Source organism: Octodon degus, unplaced genomic scaffold (assembly GCF_000260255.1).
Source record: "Octodon degus isolate 3935 unplaced genomic scaffold, OctDeg1.0 scaffold00130, whole genome shotgun sequence".
NCBI classification, from domain to species: domain Eukaryota; kingdom Metazoa; phylum Chordata; class Mammalia; order Rodentia; family Octodontidae; genus Octodon; species Octodon degus.
This window is the reverse complement of record NW_004524706.1, coordinates 1,681,150-1,703,326: the sequence shown is the minus strand read 5'-3', so window position 1 is coordinate 1,703,326 and position 22,177 is coordinate 1,681,150. Positions and strand designations below refer to the sequence as shown.

The window sequence follows — 22,177 nt, the reverse complement described above, 5'->3', positions numbered from 1 at the left end:
AGGTTGCATGGTCAAAGCAGCCACCTCCATCGCAAGCCAATCAAATCAGAGGGCCTCACTGGCTGCAGTGTCACCTAGAGCCTTCGTGTGCTCTAGATACCCGGTGGAGTCCCAAGCTGAGCCAGTTCCTACAGGCTCCACTGCAGGGTGCTTATCTCTCTCAGAGTGGGTTGGGCTAGGGGCTCCACACTTGCTCACGCAGCCCTGCCTGCCCTTGTGTGTCCAGCGGAGTCCCTGCACCTGGGAACCTGTGCTGCCCTGCACCTGGGAACCTCCACTCGCCAGAGAGGCTGCTTTGTCCTGCTTTGCACAGCAGTGTCCTGTGCCTGTGCTGTGGCCCTGCCTGGCTTCCTGGGAGGCTATCCTTGCAGGGTGCTCTCTGCTGGCTCCCAGTCCTACTCACCCATCATATGACGCCCCTCTGTGGCGGGGTCAGCTTCAGTCTTGGAACAGATCTTGGCAAACACTGGGAGCTGCCTCTTCTGGGCAGGGAGGTCAGAGAGCTTGTCTGGGGGTGCAGGAGGAGGTGGAGGAGGCAGGAGCATGAGTGGGCCCAGCCCCGTGGGCTCTCTGAGTCCACAGCCACTGAAAATGTTGTTCTGCAAGAAGTCCTTGATGACCTTTGTCTCCTCCAGCACCATCTTGTTGTCAGGGGCTTTGGACACTTCCGTAGACTTCAGTGGAAACTGGGCCAAGAGCTTACTGATCTCCGAGCTGCAGTCACCCAGGCTGTGGTCCCCGTCCTTCGTCTCCTTGGCACTCCTGACCTTGGTGGCACGCAGGATGCCTGTTACTGCAGATAGGGCAGAATCGCAGTCCTGCCGGCTGCCAGTAATGGACACAGCCACCCTCTGCTCCTTATGCTTGTCACCAACAGTGAGAGAGGCACCTGAGCACTCACTGCTGCTTGCCACCAGAAGAGGCGCGAGGACGCAAGGAGCCAGCTCTCTGGTCCCCTGGGAATCATCACCAGCAGCCTCCAGATCCTCTGAGCTCTCTTGGACCAGGATAAGGTGCTCCTTGGTGAGGCTCAAGAATTCCTGCTCCACCAGGAGGGAAATCTCATCTCTGGCTCTGTTCAGCTCCAGGGCTCTGCAAACAAGTCAGAGAGACAAGCAGGGTTAGTGCCCACTCCCCCAGGGTGGCCCTGCGGCAGGACAGGACTTGTGTCCCAGCACAGGGGGCAAGGCATGAATGATGAAAATTACTTTCCTTTTGGAGGAAGTGTAAAAAAAAAAAAAAAGTAAAAAACTACGTTTGAGGAAGCAAAAGCCAACTCCTGAGGGGGCTCAACACCACCCGATGGGGCATGGCAGCGTCCTCGTATGTGTGCACAAAGGCAGGAAGGCACAGGAGTCACATGATGCCCCACATGTACCCCCCCCCCCCCCGTGGGTAACAGTCCACCAGAATGTAGACAGTGACACACCTAATGTCTTCCCTGTATAAGCCCTTTAGCTGCTGGTTTCTGCCAAAGCCCAGGGTTCGAGGGCACGGGCTGGTACAGAATGCTGCACCAACAATACATAAAGTGCGTATCCACAGTCTCACCCTCAAGGCCACTGGACCTCCTGGCCTCAGCCCTGCGGAAACCTCCTGGGTGTGGAGGCAGAATGCTGCAAGGAGCAAGCTGGCTCTAGCCAAACAGACTGGACTTAAAGCTGGGGTACCACTCCTGTTACGGTTTGTATCTAGTTGTCCCCCCAAGGCCTCTTGTAAGTCATGGGGTGGGCTTCTAGACTTTGTGATTAATTTGTGATCCATTGGGATAATGGGTGTGAGTGCTGTTGGGATTATGGGTGTGAGTGCTACACCCGGCCTGGGACAGATAGCCTGAAGGCAATATAAGGCAACCGGTCTTGCTCTCTGCTGCCACTGTTGCTGCTGCTCCTCCCATTTGCTCTTGCTCTTTGCCACCTCCATGAATGGCTGCTCACTGCCCTGTGCCACTCTGCCTTGGAGCCAGCTGTACATGGACTGAAACCTCCACTGCCTGGGAGCTAAATAAACCTTTCCTTCCTTCATTTTGGGGGTTGGGTATTTTGTCCCAGTAGCAATAGAAGAGTCCCTGAGACAACTCCTTATGCCATGCCAGGTCCTTCCTGGGAGAGGGGTATGATACCTAACAACTCTTGGGATCTGTGCCTGTGGATGTCTGGGAGAACTCAGGAGGCAAGCCACACAGGAGCCCACTCAGTAAACAAGGCTGTGAGCAGGAGCTGATGTTGGGGCGGGCACACACCTGGAGGTGCCCTCAGGCTGGGTACAACACAGGGCCAGGTCCTGCTCCTGATTTTCACTTTCCTTCCTCTCTCCCTTGCCCTTTCACTCACTTCCCTCCTTTAGTCTTCTTCTCTTGTCTAGACTTAGGGCCATAAACAGGCCTCACTCTCATTGCTGTACCCCTGGGAACAACCAGGACAATGGGGCTGTCCACCCAAGGTCCCGAGGTTCATATCTCTGTCTTCCTTCTCCTCTTATCTCTTCCTCCTCAAAGGGAACAGGTGAACCTCAGTCCAGAAATCCACAGCTTGCAGGATTCAGTTCTGCCTCTCCTCCTACTCGCAAGACCTTGAAAAGCCAGCTAGGTGCCAGTTACTACTCTTCTGAATTAGAAAGACTCACTATAATTTGTTAATTTTTATTATTATTATTATTATTATTATTATTTTGCATTTAGCACAGGGGATACAGGGTTTAGAGGGTCTCACTATATAGATCGGACTTCTGGTGAGTCTCCTGTTTTCAGCCTCCCAAGAGCTGGGATTACAGGTGCATGCCACCACTCCCAGTCTGAATCGCGGTCTCAGCAAGCCCAGGGGGTGGGGCTGGCATGGCAGGCCAAGGATCAAACCCAGGTCCCTGCATCTGCCTAAACAGGTGATTTAATCCACTGAGCCATCAGGCTGGCCTAATCTATTAGTTTCTAAACTGTAATGATAGTATTGTGGTTATTTTCCAACCACAGACAAAGGGAGTCCTTATCGCTCAGGGATGTGCATCAAAGTATTTACAGATAAAATTATGTCTGGACTTTCCTTTAAAATTAATCCAGCAGCAGGAGAGAGGGGATGGGGATCTAACAGCTGAAATAAGACTCATTTAACATGACACGCATTGATCATAGTAAAAACTGGAGATAGACATGCGGGATCGCTGAACATGATTCACTCTGCTTTTGTCTGTATTTGGTTTCTGTTTATTCACTCAGTTGTTTGGTTTTTGTTTGTTTTGGTTTGATCTGGTTTTTGTTTTGTTTAGAATACTGGAAATTGAACTCAAGGCCTAAAACATGGTAGGAAAATATTCTACTACTGAGTTAAATTCCCAGCTTTTTGTATTTTTTATTTTGAGACAGTTTCTTGCTAATTTGCACACGATAGTCTTGAACTTGTGATCCTCCTGCCTCAGCCTTTCAAGTAGCTTGGATTACAGGTCTGTGCCATTAGGCCTATTTTTTTTTTTTTAATAAAAATGTTACACATACATACACACACAAATATACACAAATACACGTACACACACAAAATGTTCACAGCTGAATTCTTTAATGCAGCAGCTCTGATGAGCAGAAAAACAGCTTCTAAAATAGGCATGGGGCCTTGAATTCCCTCTACCCAAAATGCCCCATGTGTGTCTCAGGCTCAGGCTCTACCACTCCAAATGAGGATCCAGGCAGAAAAGCTCCAGTGGGTGCTGAATGTGACTGTGGCGCTGCCCCTCAGCCACTGCCGTCTGAGCTTTGTATTTCTCCTCTGTTGAGTGGGATTACACCTACCTCTCAAGACTAGACTGTGAGGATGCTCTGAGATAAATTATGCAAAATGCTTAGCAGAAGCCTGGCTCATACTAAGCCCTCAAGGAACGTTCATGGCATAATTACTATAATGTTATTATTGGTGGTTAGATCTCAGCTATGACATGCCCGTATCACCTCTGTACACCTTCCCCTCTCTGCACCGCTACTGGCACCTGGAGCGATGAAGGCACCTTTTCTGCTTCTCTCTCAGCTCTTGGGGCATATGAGGAAACACTCTCATCATCCTCCCAGTTGCAGTCACCTCCCTCTCTCTATTCTGAATCCATGGTGGCTCTCAGGGGCATGACTTCTGGAATCCATCCAAGCTGGTCATTCTCCTCTGGACACATGACAAGTGCCTTGGAAAGCTAGTATTCCTAGAAGCAGCAGCACCCTCCATGTGCTCCTAGAAGCCCATCTCAGGCGCCACTTGCCATGAAGCCACTGTGCGCCAACTGGAAGCCAGGCAGCCACAGGCATACTCGCATTCAATCCTCTCCACACTCCTGAGCAGCAGGCAGTGTCACTGCCTCTGCATGGATAGAAAGAGTGATCCTGAAGGGCCAGGGACTTTATTACTGTGCTAGAGAGGAGGCTCGGGTGGGGACGGATCCAGCTGTCCTCTTCCCCTCCTCTGGCTGACTTTTCTGGAGAGTTCTCCGGCAAGTCCTTCTGGCACCCTGACTGGGCTTTGTTCCTTAATCTCAATGCAATCAGGAACACTGCTGCTCCCACCCCGTCACTCCAGCCAGGGGAGGATCATCACAGAATCTTGAGCCCGTCATCCGTGGCATTAGCTGTCCCTGACAGCTCTGTGTCAGCTGCATGTCTGATGAGTGTGTCTGCTGAGTCTTCCGCCAATTTACAGATAGAAATGTTCAACAGGAGAGAGCCTGGGACAGCGCCATGAAGACGGTGCTGGAGACCCTCTTCCCAGCCTGACAGTAATCTCAGATCAACACTTCGGGGGAATAAGTCCATCTAGTGCTTATTATCCTTTCTCCATTCTTCCATGAGAGCGTTTATCAAACATCTGCTCTCACGCAATCAAGATTCCCCATGTGGTTAGAAATCCCTGATCCTGGGTCTCCCCTACCTTGCCCCCCACATCCCTAAAAAAATAAAATTGGCTTGTTCTTATTTGTTTTAGAAAACTATATGCCCACAGAGCTAAGGCACTCTGCTTAAACCATCCCCCAGCTTAAAATCCTCTTGTGTATTCTCATTATACACAGGATAAAACCCAAACTCCTTTAGGATCCCTGGGATACTAGAAAGTGACCCTATTACCATCTTCTCCCAGGTACAAGGCTTTCATCTATTCCCTTTTTTTTTTTTTCATCTATTCCTTGAAAGGCCTAGACTGTTCCAGCCCCAGGAACTTTGCACTTCCTATGAAATGCTTCTCCACTCTGCCCACAGGTTGTCCCATGACTGGCTTATTATCACTTAGGCCTTGATTCAAGTGTCATATTCTCAATGAGGTCTTTCCCAATCATGTTTTTTTTAAAAAAAAAAAGTCCCTCTCTCACTTACCAAGTACCATTAGTACATTTATTTTCTTCATTCATAGCATTCATCACTATCAGGGTAGAGTATCATTTTTACATCATTATTCCCTCTAACAACATGCACTCCAGGAAAGCAGGGATTCTACCTTGTTCATTACAGAGACTCCCAGCCTATAACAGAGCTTGGCCCATAACTCCAGCTCTGGAGTGTTGGCTGAATCAAAAAATGAATGGCCTCACTTGCCTCTACCCTTGCCCATCACCCTGGCAAATACTATCGTTCCTCTTCCGGGCCAAACTATTCCAGTTCCTCCTGCTGGATGCAACCTATCTGGATTTGGTTCCATTTAATGGATTTCCACCTCCTATCCTACCTCTGACCTGACATCCCTGAGAGTTGATCAGGTGACCCTAACCATTGTAGTTGGCTTGGTCCTAAGAACACTCAGCCTTTGCAAGACAGTCCTATGGCAGGCACCATTCAAACCTCACACTGATTCTGAGCAGTCACTTTGGGGCTCACAGCGAGAGGTCCATGCACCCCAGAAGCTTTGCTGACTTCAATATGAAGTCTATATTTCTGGAGTTTATCTTTAAAAGTTTTTTTTTTTTTTCCTTGAGGAATTTTCCTAGTCCTGGCATCTTTCTGTGCTGTTTGCTTTCTCCTTTTTGGTTGATAGAAACCATAAAGTCTACCCAATGCTACCCAATGAATCATAGAGGAGGTATAATCTAGCTCCTGGGCTCCCAACAAAGGAAGCAAGTCAGCTCCATGCTGCCACCTCAGCTTCGCCCACCTCCAGAAATGATACATGTCTGATGGTAGCTTTGGACTCAAATACTGTGCATTATTTCCATGCATGCAGTGTACAGAGTTGTGTAAAAAAAAAAAAAAAAGCCTATTGACTGGCTGGTGCCCCTTCCCAGGATAAAGACGAAGCAAGCACACTGTCAGCTCCCCCAGAAACAGTGCTGTGTACACGATAACACAGAGCAAGGATGAAAACTGCTGTTCATCTGAGCCAAACAACAGAAAGAAATGCAAGCAGAAAACTGAATGGTGGAGGAGGACACCAAAACAAGCATCTCTTTCCAGTTATGGCATTGTAGGCCAGGGGCAAGCACAGTACGGAGGCCGAGTTCCCTGGCCACGTGGTCGATCCCAGATTGAAGCTAGAGGCGAAAGTTCTAGAGTTACTTGGGCCCTGGTTTGAGATATAATCCATCTGCAGCCTGATCTCCTGACTTTGGGTGACAGCCTGACTTCTTCATGTGCCTGTGAGGTTGGGGCGGCACCGCATAGTCAAGAGGTCAGTATCTAGACAGAAGCAGGAACTAGATTTCAAGCCCCACCAGCTAACAGAGGCCAGAACTTTAGCAAGCAGCTAAGACTCGTTCTAAGACTCAGGTTCTATGTCACAAAATAATAACAAGAGTTAGCATTTGTTGAATGCAAGCGAACAAGCCAGGCACTGTGCCAAGCCCTGGACATGCAAAACTCTCACCTCAATCACACCTTCCAAGGGCCGGACAAATAGCTCAGCACATTAAAGTGCCTGTAAGCAGGCACAGGGATGGGGGGTTTGATCCCTAGCTCTCTGTGCCAGCCCCAAACCTGGGGCACTCTGAGACTGGGCATGGTGGTGTGTGCCTGTAACCCCAGCTCTAGGGAGGCTGCAAAAAGGTGGATTACTATGAGTCCAATCTAGTAGTGAGACCCTGAACATCCTGTAGACCATTCCCTACAAAAAAAAAAAAAAAAGAATCACACCTTCGTGTCTGTAGATCCTTCCGGAGTTGCCCTCTCTTTTTGACTCACCAAGGAGCAGAGACTTGAAATGTGCTTGGGAGCTAGGGCTTAACCTCTTATCTCTTTGGAGGCTAGGAGTCTCCACACAAACAAGCTTGGAGCCTACTGGCGGATGACGCACAGATGAAGGAGAACTCTAAGGCGACACCACCAACAATTGACTGCAGATGCTCCAATGAGCATGAGTCAAGTTTAACCACGCCCAGTCCCCACCAGCACCAGCCAGCTGCGCCCAGCCAAGCCATCTTGCTAACAAAGTAGAAGCTAAGTACAGAGTGTGCTTTCGAGTTCCTAAAGCATCAGAGTGGTTTATTATTTAACAAATGCTGATGGACACAGGTAGAAGCAGTCATCCAATTTCAAAACCAAAAGCATCAAAGGATGGAGAAGTTAGGTAGTTTCTCTAAGGCTCAAAGATGCAAAGAGATAAACCAGGTAAGCTGAAATGGATCTAGCTCAGATGCCACTCTCTTAGCCACGAGCTGTCCTGCTCCACAAACCAAGGAGACGCTAAATGACCAGAAAAGCATTTAGCCAGGTCAAGGATGTGAGGAAACGAGGACCACATGCACAAAGGCCATGAGATGGAAGAGAGCGCTGAGCATTGGTGGAAGCTGTGCTCTTTTGAGTAGGGCATGCGGTGAGGTCGGAGACCAGACAGGAGTGAGCATCTGCCAGACCTTGAAGGTTTCATCAAGAAATTTTTTGTAAAGGCCAGGAGAGCCATAAGAGACATTTAAGCAGCTAAGTGTCAGCTTCCAGATCCAACAGACAAAGGGTGTTTCTCCCAAGGAGTAGCTGAGAAGCAGCAGTTGGTGGACAGAGGGCTGAGCTAGTGTCTTCACTGGTGGTACCAGGGGCTGGGTACTGTGGTTGCCATGTGTCTCCGGAACAACCATGAGGAGCAAGGAGCGTCTTCATTTCCAATTGTCAAAGAAGGGACTGAGCCACAGGAAGTGTCTCACGCAGGAAGAATCCCTCACTTTACCTGAGAGGTTCAGCAGCAGCAGGACTGGATCCCAGGCCTGCATGGCTCCAGGGTCTCTGTACCTAGCCATTACCTTACACTCCCCAAGGCAGCAGGGACAAAGGGGACAAAGCCGAGGCACCACAAGCAGGAGATCTAGCTTGCATCAGGTTCTATCCATCCTTATCTTGTGAACGTCTACAGCTCACTTGCTTCCTTGGAGCCTCAGGTCAGGGAGAACACAAGCCCACCAGGGATCTGCCAATGAGCAGGAGGTCGGAGCAGCAGAGGGCAGAGCTCAGAGGATGGGCAGGTGTCCACCCCAGATACTGAAGCTATGGTGGTGAACGAGGGGGGACACTAAAGATCTGGAGCTCAAGAGGTCCTTTCTGTGGTCCTTCTGGTGGAGGCAGAGGGAAGGACCATCCTGGGGTAGGCAGAGGCTCTGGTTTGCAGCCTCCATCTTCCCCAGGGACCCCTCACCCTGGCTCCAGCTCAGAATAGTGGGTATTTCTGGATATTCCTCCCCACTTTGGAGTCAGGAGTCTACTTTCTATTTCCCTGGTACATATGACACAGCACCCAGGGTGACCCCTAAGTAATGTGGAAGGGAAGAAGGCAGAGTCTGTTGCATCAAAGCTACCTTGTACCTTCCACTGCCGTCCCTCAGCTCCAGATCTAGCATACACTGACTGCTGGGGCTTCCTCTTCCCATATACATTGCAGCCAGGCACATATACACTGTAGCCCCACAGCCATTGACAGCACAGCAGCTACACACACACACACACACACACACACACACACACACCTCAGCCACCCACACATACTCATGAACACATGCACACACCCATCTGTGTGCACACACAAACACCCCACAAATGGCAGGCATGGTGACACACACTTGGAACTCTAGCATGCAGGTGACCAAAGAGGATTACCATGAGTTTGAGACCAGCCCAAGCTGCACAGTGAGCTCCAGGCTGGCCTGGAATACAGGAGTAAGACCTTGCCTTAGAAAACTAAGCAAAAGTCCCACATTCATGAAAACACCCAGCCCTGCACACATATGCACATGCACACGTGCACACCTATGCATACACACTCACCACTATAGCCTTCTTGCTTGGAAAACCAGCAGAAAGGAAAAACAACAAGTGACTCCACCCATCACCACCTGAGAGACCCGGACCATCATCTCTCTCATCTGGGGGTCAAGGAAGCAGTTGAGAAACGCTGCAGAGTCTGCAGCCACCTTGAACGCTGAGTCCCAGAGGCACCTGGAACCGGGCTAAGCTCTGTTGGCTCGGAGTTCTCTGATGATGGGGTCCTGGTGCTCTTCGGAGGGCCTTGGGAAAGGTTCAGCTTCCCTGCCCCCAGCCTCCTCCCTCCTCTAGGCCTCGGTGAGGATTAAGTGAGATGATGAATGTGAAAGTGCTTGGTAAATTGTAAGGAGCGCTATGCAAATGTTAGCGGCCCTGACAAGGACAGCATGCTGCCAGAGAGCTAGCCTGGCTGCAAGCTCACAGTCCTGCTGGTGGTGCAGCGCTGATGCACCCAGAGTCCTACTTCCTAAAGGTGTGAGTGAAGTTGTGCAAGTCGCTGTGACCCAGGTGTCTTCAGCTGCTAAACTGGGATGGGCTAGTGACACCCACCCCAGGTTAAAGGAGATGACCGTGTGAGGTCACTCAGCTCCCACAGTGGCAGGCCTTGACTTTGAGCTCATCCAGTATCTTAGCAAAGCTCTTCACACATAGCAGATTCCGTTCTTTAAAATGTCCCTGTAGAGCTCATTAAAGCTCAATCTCCCTTTCCTTCTTTTTTCTTTCCTTCCTTCCTTTCTTCCTCCCTCCCTTCTTTGTTTCCCTCTCTCCCTTCTTTGCTTCCCTCCTTCCCTCCCTCCCTCCCTCCCTCCCTCCCTTCTTTCCCTGTTCTTCGCAACACATCCTCTTCAAGGCTGTGCCCCACAACTGCCTTTCAAGCCCCAGATTCCTTTCCTCATCTTTGATCTGCCAAGCAGAAGGAACTTGCCCACAGATGGGTAAGAGTGGTCTGAATGCTTGTTTCAAATGCAGATTCCTAAACATTCCTGGAAAAAGACGGCACCCACTTCAGCCACTTTCTCCCTGTGGCTCCTCCCTGCTCCCACTCATTGCCTTTCTGCTTTTTGCCTTGCCAGTGGCACTTGGAGGCTCCCAGCAGGTGTGAATTTCCTTCTGGACACTGTGCAGCACTTCTCAGCCCATTGGCCCAGGCAGTGCTTCCCCGCCTGGGTTGGTGGAACAGCCTTAGAAGGCACTTGGGCACCTGTGAGATCCCCTCTCCAGGCCACCCCCACCCCTTGCTTCTCCCTGGGGAGCAGATATTGCACTGGGAGGGCTGGGGGTGGGGGTGAGGGACTCTGTGAGCTGGGGAATGAGACAGGAAATACCAGGGAATAAACACAGCAATAAAGGAGCTTCAGTTGGGAGCTACAGAGTGATTCTTATTGTTCAAATTATCTTTAAAACTTTTCATTTGAATCTGTTTAATAAGGGAAGGCTTACCCTAAGGAAGAGGTGTTTTTTTGATGTGACTTGGGAGCTGAGTTGGAAACAACGTTGCAACAAGGATATTAAAAAGGAGATTAAAGCAAACCACTGGTGGCCCATCTCTCAGGCTCCCACAACCTGCGATGTGACTCCCAAAATCATCCAATTGAATTACAAAGGGGGACACAGGCCGTGGGAGGTTAACTATGACTCCTCCTCACCTCTCACGGGCACCTAGTGTCCAGCAGACACGGAAGGCCATTCTGAAGGGCTCCCGGTGTCCTGCAGAGCTCAGGCCCTTGAGCTCAGGCCTTCAGCCCATCCCCTACTCTGTCCCTTCCTGAGTGACACTGGTTAAGCTGCTTCCCTGTTTTTTGTTTTGTTTTGTTTTTTGGCGGAACCAGGGATTGAACTCAGGCCTTTACACTTGCCAGGGAAGCGCTTATTCCACTGAGCCATCTCCCTGGCCCTCTGCCTCCCTTTTCTAAGTCTCACCTTTTTCATGAATAAAATAGTAACAGTACTGACAATCTGTTCGGAAGTGTTGCTAAGACAATAAGATAGAAAAATTAAAATATAGAGCCCGGCACATACAAGCTGCTCAAGAAAATGTCAGCTATCTGCTTCACAATTGAAGAAGAAAAACAAAATCCTGCCATGTCTTGGCTTATTGATATTCTGTGCCTATGTCCCTCAGTATTTTCTCTGACGGCTATGACCCTGTGCTTGGATCCTGGCCACCTCTGGGCCTCAGCCTTCTCAGGGTGGCATTTTAATGGCTCATCCATCATTCACTTCCTCATTCATTCATACCCGCTGCAGAGTCACCAAGTGCCAGGAACTCAGCAGGACACTGGGGAGACAATGATGAGTAAGACAGAGCCCTTGCCCTTAAGGAGCTGGAGTTCTGGCCAGAGGAGGAGGTGGGGCCACACAGCGGGCCATACTGTGTGCTGATGCCCACCACCTCAGCAGCAGTCCTGTGCCCACACAAGCTGGCAGGTGTTCTGGGCCGTGGTAGCATCTCCACTGGCCAATGGCAATGTGTTTGTTTCAACCCAACTGCCACCCTCACATAAAGACGGGTGGCCCTCAGAGCCAGGAAGTCTTTGTCTGTCACAACAATCTCTTCTGCTTTCTCTTCTTAGATTCTATGAATTATGAAAACCAACTGTCATAGTCTCTTCTTGCCTGGGGTGCCAAGAATCTCAAAGCAAAGGGCTGTCCCTAACCTAAGATTCCTACAGTTTTCCTTAACTGCTGAGGGTGACAACGCCTATGGAGATGATCTTATCCCCTATGCTCTGTAGGCTTTTATGTACATTACCCTAGTGGCTTCCACAGTAGTCCTTCAAGTAGTCACTAAGGCTTTTTCTGATTGTCAGATGAGGAAAATAGGATGGAGACTGTTTGAGAAACTTGTCTAAAGCAGGCAAGGTGCCAGGATTAGAACTCACTTATTTTTTGTTATCAGAGTTGATGTTAAAAGACAGATGAGACAACACTGTTTATTTAAATTTAAAAAGAAGGTGCAATAACTACTACGATTACAATATGCAATGTATTAATTATTTTAACTGTCCTACTAACCTGTTTTGAAAAGGTTCCATTGCTATTTTATCATTAAAATGAATGAAAAATTAAAAAAATAAATAAAAAGAAGGTGGAGAGAGCAGTGAAACATTCAGAAGGCAACCCACTTATGTTGGGTCTTTACAAATAGCTAGGAAGGTCTAGGAGATAACTCAGTGGTGTAAGTGCCTGCCTGGAAAGTGCAAGGACCTGGGTTCTATCCTCAGTACCACATGATGTGCAGGTCCCATGCTGAGCTGGCCACTACAACCTGGCGTGGTGGCCTACGCCTGTAATCCCAGCACTGGGGAGGCTGAGACAGGAGGATCACTATGAGTCTGAGCTGTGTAGTGAGATCTTGTGCCAAATAAATAAATAAATATTTTTTCAAAATTAAATTTTTTTTTTTTAAAAAAGGAGTTCAGTAGAGATAGAGAGAAAAACACTCGTGAAAGTGTAGTAACCCGAACAAAAGCAAGGCCATGTGCACTGGGGGGCAGCGTGTTCTGGCTCACAGAAGCGGCCCAGCTAGCCATGCTCTAGAGAGACAGGCAGGGCCATTCCAGAAAGATCAGCCCAAAGTGTCAGGTGGTGGAGAGCCCGGGAAGCTGTCAGAGCAGTGCCGTCCAAGAAGGTGAAACTGGCATAACGTGGAGGGCATCATGGAAGGACAGGGACCACATGCCTCAGGGTGAGACAATGGCAGAAAAGGAACAAGGGAGAGGCCAAGGAGTCTAAAGCCATGACAGGAGACTGACAGGATGTGCAAGGGGGCTACAGGAGGGGAGGGCCAGTGGTCACGTGTCTGTGTCTACCTGCAGTAGGCCACACACTGGTTAGCTGACCAGCAAGGATAGGGTTTCCTGATGCCAATTTGGGGGTGCTGAGGCCCCATACCAGGAGACTCAAGGGAGGGGGTTTGACCTTCAGTACTTGACCTCAGGGCAAGATTCAAACCTGTGGCCCAAGGGTCTCTGGGATCATTTGCAAAAGCACTAGCCTAGACCTGGACACTCCAAAGATCTTCAGTAGTGGCTCCGGCTATGGGTTATCAGACTGAGTTTCTAAGTGTCCGTTTTTTCTTCTTGCCAATCATCAGATTTCAAACTTGTAAAATCATCATCAAGGCCAGGAGCTAGCTCACCAGCATAAATGCCTGCCTGGCAAGTGCAGGTCCTGAGTTTGTTCACTGGTTCCAAAATAAATCATTAAAATCAAATTACCGGCATGAGAGAAGATCCATATTCCAGGCTGGGGAGCTAGCTCAGTAGAATAAGCACCTGCCTGGCAAGTGCAAGGTCCTGAGTTCAATCCCCAGTATCACAAAAACAAAAACAAAAACAAAAACAAAATCAGAAGATCCATATTCCAAGCAAACATTCTGGAGAGTCAAGCTCATCTACTTACCTACTTGTATAAACAACCGTCACACAAGGACTGCCATTCCACCAAGGTTGTGCTTCTGGTTCCCAAATCTCACTGGCGCCCCCTGTGGGAAGACTAGCTACAGGGTCCCAGCAGTAAGGATCTACTCAAGACACTGCAAAAGAGGCCTTGTCCTTCTGACCTTCCACAAAGCTGTCGTTTAGCAAATCACTTCTGGGTTTTGCTTTTAATATTTCAACAGAGTACTTTTCTTTCTATAGGTTTTCCGTCTTACTAGGAGATGTCTGGGAATGAAGCTTACCAGAGCCTTTTTTTTTTTTTTTCTTTTTTTTTCCTTTTCACTACTTCAGATTTTCTTGAATTTGATTATCAAATTTTTTACTATCCAAACAATGGACAACAAGGAGAAAATATTTGGGAAATGTATCACTGGAGAATCAGGATGACATTGGTTGGAAACATGGCCTATGGGACTGCGTCATCTCTGCTCTGCTGATCACTAGTAGCAACCCTGGGGCTGGTATCCCACTTTTGCCACTTCTGCTTTTTAATATTACTTTGCTCGATCCCCTTAGCTGTATGAGGTACGTACTATTATCATCCAAGGTTTGTGAGTGGGGAGAGAGAAGTCACCAGAGCCTTGGAGTTAGCAAACCGAGTTCTATCTGGCTTGGTTGATGGGAAGATGCCAGGCACTCACCATGGGATCTGGAAGCAAGCCGGGAACCTGGCCTCACCCACCCGGCTCTGGGTCACCTTTCTACCCTGTCCTCCCTCACACTGCTACCCTCTATCCTTGGGGCACTTCTTCTTCCTGCACCTGCCGGAATTTGCCAGTTCCTTTTTTTTTTTTTTTGCTCTAGATCCAGCTCAGGGGAAAGCTTCAAGTAGGAATCCTTCACAGTCATCACTATATTTTTTTCAGACATTATCTTGCAAATAGTAGGCATACAATACATATTCACTGGATCTCACAGTTGCCAGATGAACCTGTGTCCATCCTATCTATCAGAAGGGGAGTTCTTTGCGAGAAGTTTCTGTTCCCGTATCCCCAGGACACAATGCAAGGCCTGGTGCCCAGAAGACAAGGGGAGGTGTTAGTTGAAGCAATAAAAATAAATGAAGAAATTAACAGGCGGTCTTCCATAGTCAAGGCAAAGGTGACAACAGAAGAGTCAAGGGCCGTCACTCCGAGGCTCAGAAATATTTGAATAAATGAAATAAATGAATAAGTACTATTTGAAGATGAGTCAGTAAGCAGCTTGCCATCATTCTCTAAGCCCAAATTTAAGGCTAATTAAGGATAACTGAACAACATTCTGGAGCTTAATTGACACTAGGAAGAACTATTGACTTCTCACCCAAACCTTTTCTCCCTGTTTCTTTCCCACCTTTACAAATGGCAACATTGTCCATCCAGGGGCTCAATTCAACACTGGGCTCAGCACTGACGTCTCTTTTCTTGTGCCTCAGGCCATCAGCAGACTTGAAGGCTCCTTTCAAGTGGCACACTGACTCTCCCACTCTTGCTCTGGTCCAGCCACTGCGGTCCTCAGGCCTCACCTGTATGCTGTAGCACCTTCCCAGCATCTCTTGGCTTCTTCCTTCCCACATCTATCTCTACGCAGAAGCTGGGTACCTCCTTATCGCAGCATCATAGTTATCTCACTGTGTTGTACTGGCTTCCTGGAAACCTCTACAGGTGTCCTATGACATTGAGCATAAAGCTGAACGCCTCTTGGTGATACCCCAAGCCTCTAAGACCATGCCATGCCAGCCTGACCCTTATGGGCCTTACTCCATGTATTCAGCCCTTACTACACCCTAGTAGTGCTGTCTCTCTCAAAGCTCAAACAACTCTGAGGAGGCTATGCCCTTCCTTCTGCCTGAACACATATTAGAAGGCCATGTCACCATACGGTCCCACTTCCCACATGTCATCGTAGCCTCCCATTTGGCATCCAAAACCCACCTCAAACGACCTGACACTCCGTCTAAATGGGATCTTGCGACCACTTCACTCTGTGCTATTTCCATCACTGTATTCACCGCTATCTAAAACGATCTTATTTATTTTTATGTGCTTATCACTCTTATCCAAAGAAAATACCAGTCCTTTTCACACTCTGAAGTTATCATGGCTTTATTGCTATTGTTATTGTTATTATTATTTTCTTGTTTTCTGATGCCTTATCTTGTTCACAGGTCTGTTTTCCTACCTCTTAGCACAGGACCAGGCATGTGGCAGGTGATTAAGAAATATTTATTGAAGGAACAAATGAATGAACGAGCTAAAAATGGGTCCATAGTGCAAAATCGGTGAGGAGAGAAAATGAATGTGGTATTAATCATTATTAACAGGAATACAGAATGCAGGCTGGGAGGATCCGGCCTGTAGAGACTAGATCATACCTGCATTATTGCCTTCGGTTCTAGAAGCCACATTGTCACTAGAATGAGCAGAATGAATAGGAAACTGACCAAAATGGCACGGAAACAGAAACCTAGGCCACCAGAGGCATTTAGCTTATAAAGATAAGAATTCATGGGAGGAATATTGCTGGCCTCTTTGACTACCTCAAGAGGAATTGAGAGAAGAAAAATTTGCTCTGGAGACCTAACACTAGAACACAGATCTATAGGTATTAGTTTCATAGACACAGATTTAAGTTACAGAAAAAAAAAATGACCTTTCGAGAAAATTCACAGCATGGGAAGGGGCTGTGTTTGAAGTGGTTGTTCCCCATCTAAGAGGGGATATAGTGGATAGCCACTTGTCAAAGGCATTGAGGAAGCAAGAGAGAGCTTCCAAGATTTCTTTCAAACAGGGGACATTTGGATTTATATGGTGCGTAGCGGCAGTAGCGGACCTTGGCATGAGTGCTGCAGTGGCCATGCACAGCCTCTCTGTTGGCTTGTGAGCCAAGCACCCTAGCAGCCAAGCACTGGACAACAGGTGCTTCTTCTCAACTAAAAAACCCAGCCATGTTCAAGTATAGTTGCAGTGTTGGACTTAACAATAAAGCAGCGGGCTTTGGGTTGCAGGGCATTCCATCTCTGAAAACTTTGCCACCACTGGTGTATAAGGACAAGATCAAAGCAACTTCTGGCCAATGAATTCTAGAATTTAGTTATCCTGCTACCCCAGTAGACTTAAGAGACCACCAAAACCAAGTCTACAAATTAAGCAGTGGAAAGACTAGCTGAGGTGTGTCTTACAGACCCAAAAGCATCCCACACATAACATTAACATGACCCTGGATTTGAAATCTACGTGTGATCCTTCAAAACACAGACTCAAATATCTGGACTGTTGAAAGATGGTTCATATTCCAGGGGAAGACAGCCAGCATTAGTATACCATAATCTCAGATGGTTCAGGCTTTCACTTCTGAAACTTTATCACTTCCTAAGTATAGAGCCTCAGAAAAGATATTAATTTTTCCCATCCCCCTTTGCCTCATTTCTAACAAATCCTTTTTTTCTCTTTCTTTCTTTCTTTTTCTTTCTTTCTTTCTTTCTTTCTTTCTTTCTTTCTTTCTTTCTTTCAGAAGGATCAGGCTGGGATCCTCCTGCCTCTGCCTTATAGAATGCTACAATTGTAAGTGTGTATGTTACCATGACCAGCTAAGGGCTTCATTGTTAAAACAGAGTAGGGAATAATTGGAACTCAAATGGCACAACCTAATAATTACTAACATGCAGCATTAAACACACGGTCATTTACTACACTAGTCCATGTTTGAAAAATCTGCATAGTAAAAAGTAAAACTAAAATGGGAGTTGCCAATACTATCTATCTCATATAATAATTGTGGGGCGAGGGCCAGCCAAATGGCTCAGCGGATTAAAGCACTTGCAAGCAGGCACAGGGGCAGGGGGATTCAATCCCTGGGTCTGCTGTGCCAGCCCCACCCCCAGGGCATGTTAAAACTGCCGTTGAGACTGGGCGTGGTGGCGCGCCCCTGTAATCCCAGCTCTTGGGAGGCTGTAAACAGAAGAATCACTACAAGTCCAATCTAGTAGTGCGACCCTGAACACCCTGTAGACCCTACACTAAAATATAGAAATAAATAAATAAAGTAATAATAGTGGGGCTTAAGGAAATGATCACCATCATTATTACAAGGAGTTTTCATCAATTCTGTTTATTTCCAAGACTGTGTGTCTGTCTTATTTAGTCACTCCAGTAGCCCTACAAAACATACAGTAACCATCTCCATTTGGCAGACGAGGAGACCAAACGAAGGCCAGTTAATTTACATGGCGCCTGGATGAAAGGTGATCAGGAGCCAGTTACTGGACTCCTCCAGCACAGCTGCCTTTTATTTCAAGACTAGCTCACTGTGTTCCACCTGCTTGCTATCTCCATGATTACAGTGTCCTTTATTCATCTAAGTCAGTGGTCTCCCAGCTCTTTTTTCAGCAGCAGAACTTTCAGAACACAACCTGACTCTGAACTCCTGTAGGTCAAACTGACAAAAGCTGAACAGCTCTGGCTGAAGTGGGGCCTGGGGACCAGCAACCTCTTTTTTGGTTTCGCTTTTTTGTTTGTTTTTGGGTGGGACTGGGGATTGAACTCAGGACCTTATGTTTGGCAGGGAAGCACTTATGCTGCTGAGCTATCTCTCTGGCCCCTAACTGGCCCTCTTGACCCCAGGAGGTTGCTAAAGTGCCTTGGGGTCTATGGGGCAGAAAGTGAAGGGCTCAGATCACAGCCAATAACAACAAACCCCACCCCACCCCGGAGTGCCACAAGGCATATACTAAGGGCAGCCTTATTTGCATAATGCATCTTTCATTTCCTTGTCTCTCAACACATTTGATCCTCATTATCAACTCTGAGGTGGACAAGGGAGGGCACATCATGCTCAATTTGCAGATGAGGAAATCAAGGCCAAATGGAGTTAAACAACTGGCCAAAGGTACGCCAGTTCAATTTTTGGCCAAGTACAGACTGGAAGCAGAGTCTGTCTCCATTAATTCAGTGTGACCTGGCAGAGAGGGTGCCATCTACTGGAAATTGCTACTGACCCTTGGTCCACAAAGTGGACAATCAGCTCTTTAGCTATTGAAAGCTAAGCACAGTGCAATCCCCACCCCCCTTCCCAAGGCCCTGTCCCAGAGCAAATGGCGACAGGAAGGGAAGAAGAGTCCAGTGCTACCTCAAGGTCTGACAGCAAGATTTTGGCTGTAGACAACCTATTCCCATTTGAGCCATGTCATGCTGAATACAGGGCAAGGAGACAAGAACAGCCAAACTGCCTTCTACTTTCAACTGCAGCAAGCAAATAGGCCCACACAGGCACAGTGGGTAGTGCAGACCTGGGCATCAGCTCCCCTTTGTTTTTCCTCTGAGCTCTCGCTATTCCTGAAACTAGAGGCAGCTGATAAATGTCCCCCACTCCCGAGCAGCTCTGAACTGAGCTGGAGCATGTGTTAGAGCAGACAACACTTAATTATCACTTAGTCTTTAATTAGCACTTAATTATTAACACTTAATACATCTGTAAAATGGGGACACTAATACCTGCTTCACAGAGACTCTAGGAGGATTAATTAATGTTTGTAACCCACTTTGAAGACGCAAAGCATTGAAGAAGTGCTCGACAGCGGCATTAATAATAGCAGCTGATTTACTTTCTTTTCCTAATGAGGTCCCTTTTCCCTCTCTGTTCATGCCTTGTAAACAGCTATCCCCAAGATTATCTGCTCAACTTTGCCCTGGTGGAGAAACACTAAGCTCTGTGCTTCCCAGATACAGGATTTCCCAACCAGGGAACAGGCTATTTACAGCCATCTTCCTGCACTTTAATTTTCTATTATGTCCTCTGAATATGTCAATGCCTTCTCAGTAAATATTTTGATGTGCGCTCTTGCAGTAGCTTCTGTGGAGGCTGAATGGGACAGCTGCTCCCTGTATTAGGGAATTCCAGATGTGGTTTAAAATCACCAGACTCATCTGTGTGAATGCCTACGCTTTGCGTGGGAGACAAGAAGGATCTCCGGGTTGCCTCTGGGAAAGGTCATGAGCTATCTAACCTCCAGCCGTGCTTAGGGTGCTTCTGCAAGACCCTTGCCCACATCCGAACTGCCTGTAGAAGGAGAAATGTCACCTTAGTGCTGGGGAAGAGGCAGCTTAGAATACAACCTTGATCTGGCCCTCTCCCTAGGGAACTTCAGGACCCTGGCCTTCTATAAAGACTGGACCTGAGTCCATGAGGGAGGAGGAAAAGAATAACCGGACTGAATATGGAGTCAGATCATTTCCTCTCAAGGTCAGGCTTCGTTTCCCTCCTCTCTGCTGCCAGCCAAATATAGGGATACTCACTCTTCTTGGAAGCCAAGTCCATAGTCTCTTGGAGTACCAGCTGCGGGGGCAGAGAGCTGCTCCATGGTGCTCCTGGGTTGCAGGGCCTCGGGCAGGTCTTGAACTTTTTTCCAGATTTCATGGCAAGTCTTATCTAGGCTATCTTGAGGGGTGTCCTGATGGATCCAGACAAATCTGGGGAACGGGCCCAGGGCAGAGGAACGCTTGGCCACCAGGGCCGAGGATGAAGAGAGCCCATTCCCACTGGCCATCCTTCTTTCGTTCTTGAAGCCTCTTTGTCCACCCAGGACTTGAGGACAGAGGGACCACCGACTACCGCTTCGCATTCACCAGAAAGGGTGCTGAGGACCTGCTGGGGGGGGGGTGGGATTCAGTTCTGTCTGGTTGTTGCTCCTGCCAGGTGGTTGCCTTCTGAGATCTTCTCTTGGTGTGGGAGTAAGGGGTGGGGGGTACCGTTCTTTTGGGGAGGGGGGCTTGTTTTGTTTTTATTTGCTCTTTCCTGCCTCTTGCCTCCCCTCCTCCGTAGAAGAAAATATTTAAAAGTCAACAAAACCCAGTAGCTTAGTAACCATGGAATCTCCAGGAGCTGAGGACTCAGGTGCCCTGGCAGGCAGAGTGACATCTGGGAGGCTGGAGGGAAGGACTGATTCTCCCGCGGTGCCTGACGCTCCCTCTTTGGGGGTCTGGGGCTCAGCCCATTTTCAGCCAAACCGCCGAGACACAGGGCTGGGCAATGTCTGGGCAGGGGTTCAGCTGGGGTAGGAACCCCCCATAAAGTTCTGACTGGTCCTTTCCAGGGAGCGCGCCTGCGCCGAGGGCCAACTGCCCCCGCTCACCCCTAGAGTCCCGGCTTTCGTGCTCGCCTCTACCCGCTTCCGTCTCCCCTCCCACCGCTGCTCTGTGTCCAGGAAAGCAATCTCCAAAGAACGGATGAGCCCGCAGCCCACACAGCCACACCCCTGCACCCCCTGGCAGATGGGGCCACCGCCCTGCCCTGCGCTGGTGTGAGATCCGCAGCGCCAAAGAACCCAGTCCTTAAAAACGCTCGGTCCTGGCAGAGCTAGCCAGGCGCTCTGGAGAGCTTTAACCACTATCCGTGCCAAGTAACTCCCAGCCCCTTGCCGTCTAGTGCTGGAATTCTTTCTGTGGGTTTCAAATGCAACGGCTCCACTAGGGGCGCGGGGCGCGGGGGTTCCGAGCCCAAGGCCCGCAGGTGGGGGTGGGGTAGGGCTGGCGGGAGCCCAGGGCGCTTTTCCCATGAGAAGTGAGACAAATTGGGCAAATCTCCGTGCCTGCTGGGTGGGGGTTACACCTTTATCAGTCCCATCTGAACGAACCCTAACGGCCACTCTGAGCTGACCTCGAGCTAAATCCTGAGTTCATACTCAGTCTCAATCAAGCTCACTGAAACAAGTATCGCTTTTCATACTCTCCTCACCTGACAGGAGGAAACTGAAACTCAGAATTATGAAAGACTGTCCAAGGCCCACTAAGAAGCCGGAAGTTGGGATTCAAGCTCCAAGACCTTAGGTCTGATGCTGTACCCTAAGCCACCAGACCCACACAGCAGGTCCTAGGCTTGGGGGACAGGAAGGTTCATGCGTGAAAAGATCTTTAAGTTAGCTTTTCGCCCAGCAAGACTCTTCCAGAGAAGCAGCTTTCTTCAGCTGAAAGGTGGCACAATGCCTCTCCTTGGGCTGCTGTCTGTGGGTGCTCCTGCTTGGATTCCCTGGGAAAGAGAGGAAAAGACAGAGAGAGAAAGAGGAGCAGAGGTGGGGCTGCCTGGTCCCAACACTGTCACCCCCAGAGGTGTGACTCTGACAGCCTTTCTCCTTGCTTCCCTTGGTATCCATGGAGCGGCTCTTCTGTGCCAGGTGAGTTACTGGGCAAAGGAGAACTGAGGGGGTGAGCTACAGTGGCAGGTTCTGTTCTCCTGGAGCCCACATTCCCATGGAGGGAGACAGTTCGCCAACCAACAATGCAGGTGAAAAAAGCAGTGATTACGGATGAAATCAAGGCTCTTGTGAAAAGTGACTAATGAAGTGAGGTGCTAGGGAGGGAGAGAGCCAACACCAGTGGTAGTCTAGGCCTGGATCTTTGAAGAGTCAATGTTTGAGATGAAATGGGAGAATGGGAGGAAATCCTTTTCTAAGAAATGGTTTTAAATTTTTACAATTCAACTTTTTTGGCACGTAGTAGGCTCACAATAGATATATGTTGTGCAGTTGCCTTGTTTGTTTTTGGTCTTTTTTGATTTTACCGTATTTTTT

At 48.5% G+C, this 22,177-nt stretch overlaps 1 protein-coding gene across 1 annotated transcript in view; it reads right to left on the bottom strand.

Annotated features, from left to right (window-relative positions):
* The window catches only part of CUNH1orf94 (chromosome unknown C1orf94 homolog), a 39,876-nt gene extending 19,318 nt beyond the window's left edge, over window positions 1-20,558 (bottom strand). The window contains exons 1-2 of the mRNA XM_004640997.2: window positions 19,908-20,558; window positions 404-1,092 (exon numbers count right to left, since the gene is read on the bottom strand). Of these exons, the coding sequence (XP_004641054.1) occupies window positions 404-1,092; window positions 19,908-20,233 (1,015 nt within the window). The 5' untranslated portion in view covers window positions 20,234-20,558. The remainder of the gene's footprint in view (window positions 1-403; window positions 1,093-19,907) is intronic.
* Between the last annotated feature and the right edge of the window lie 1,619 nt (window positions 20,559-22,177).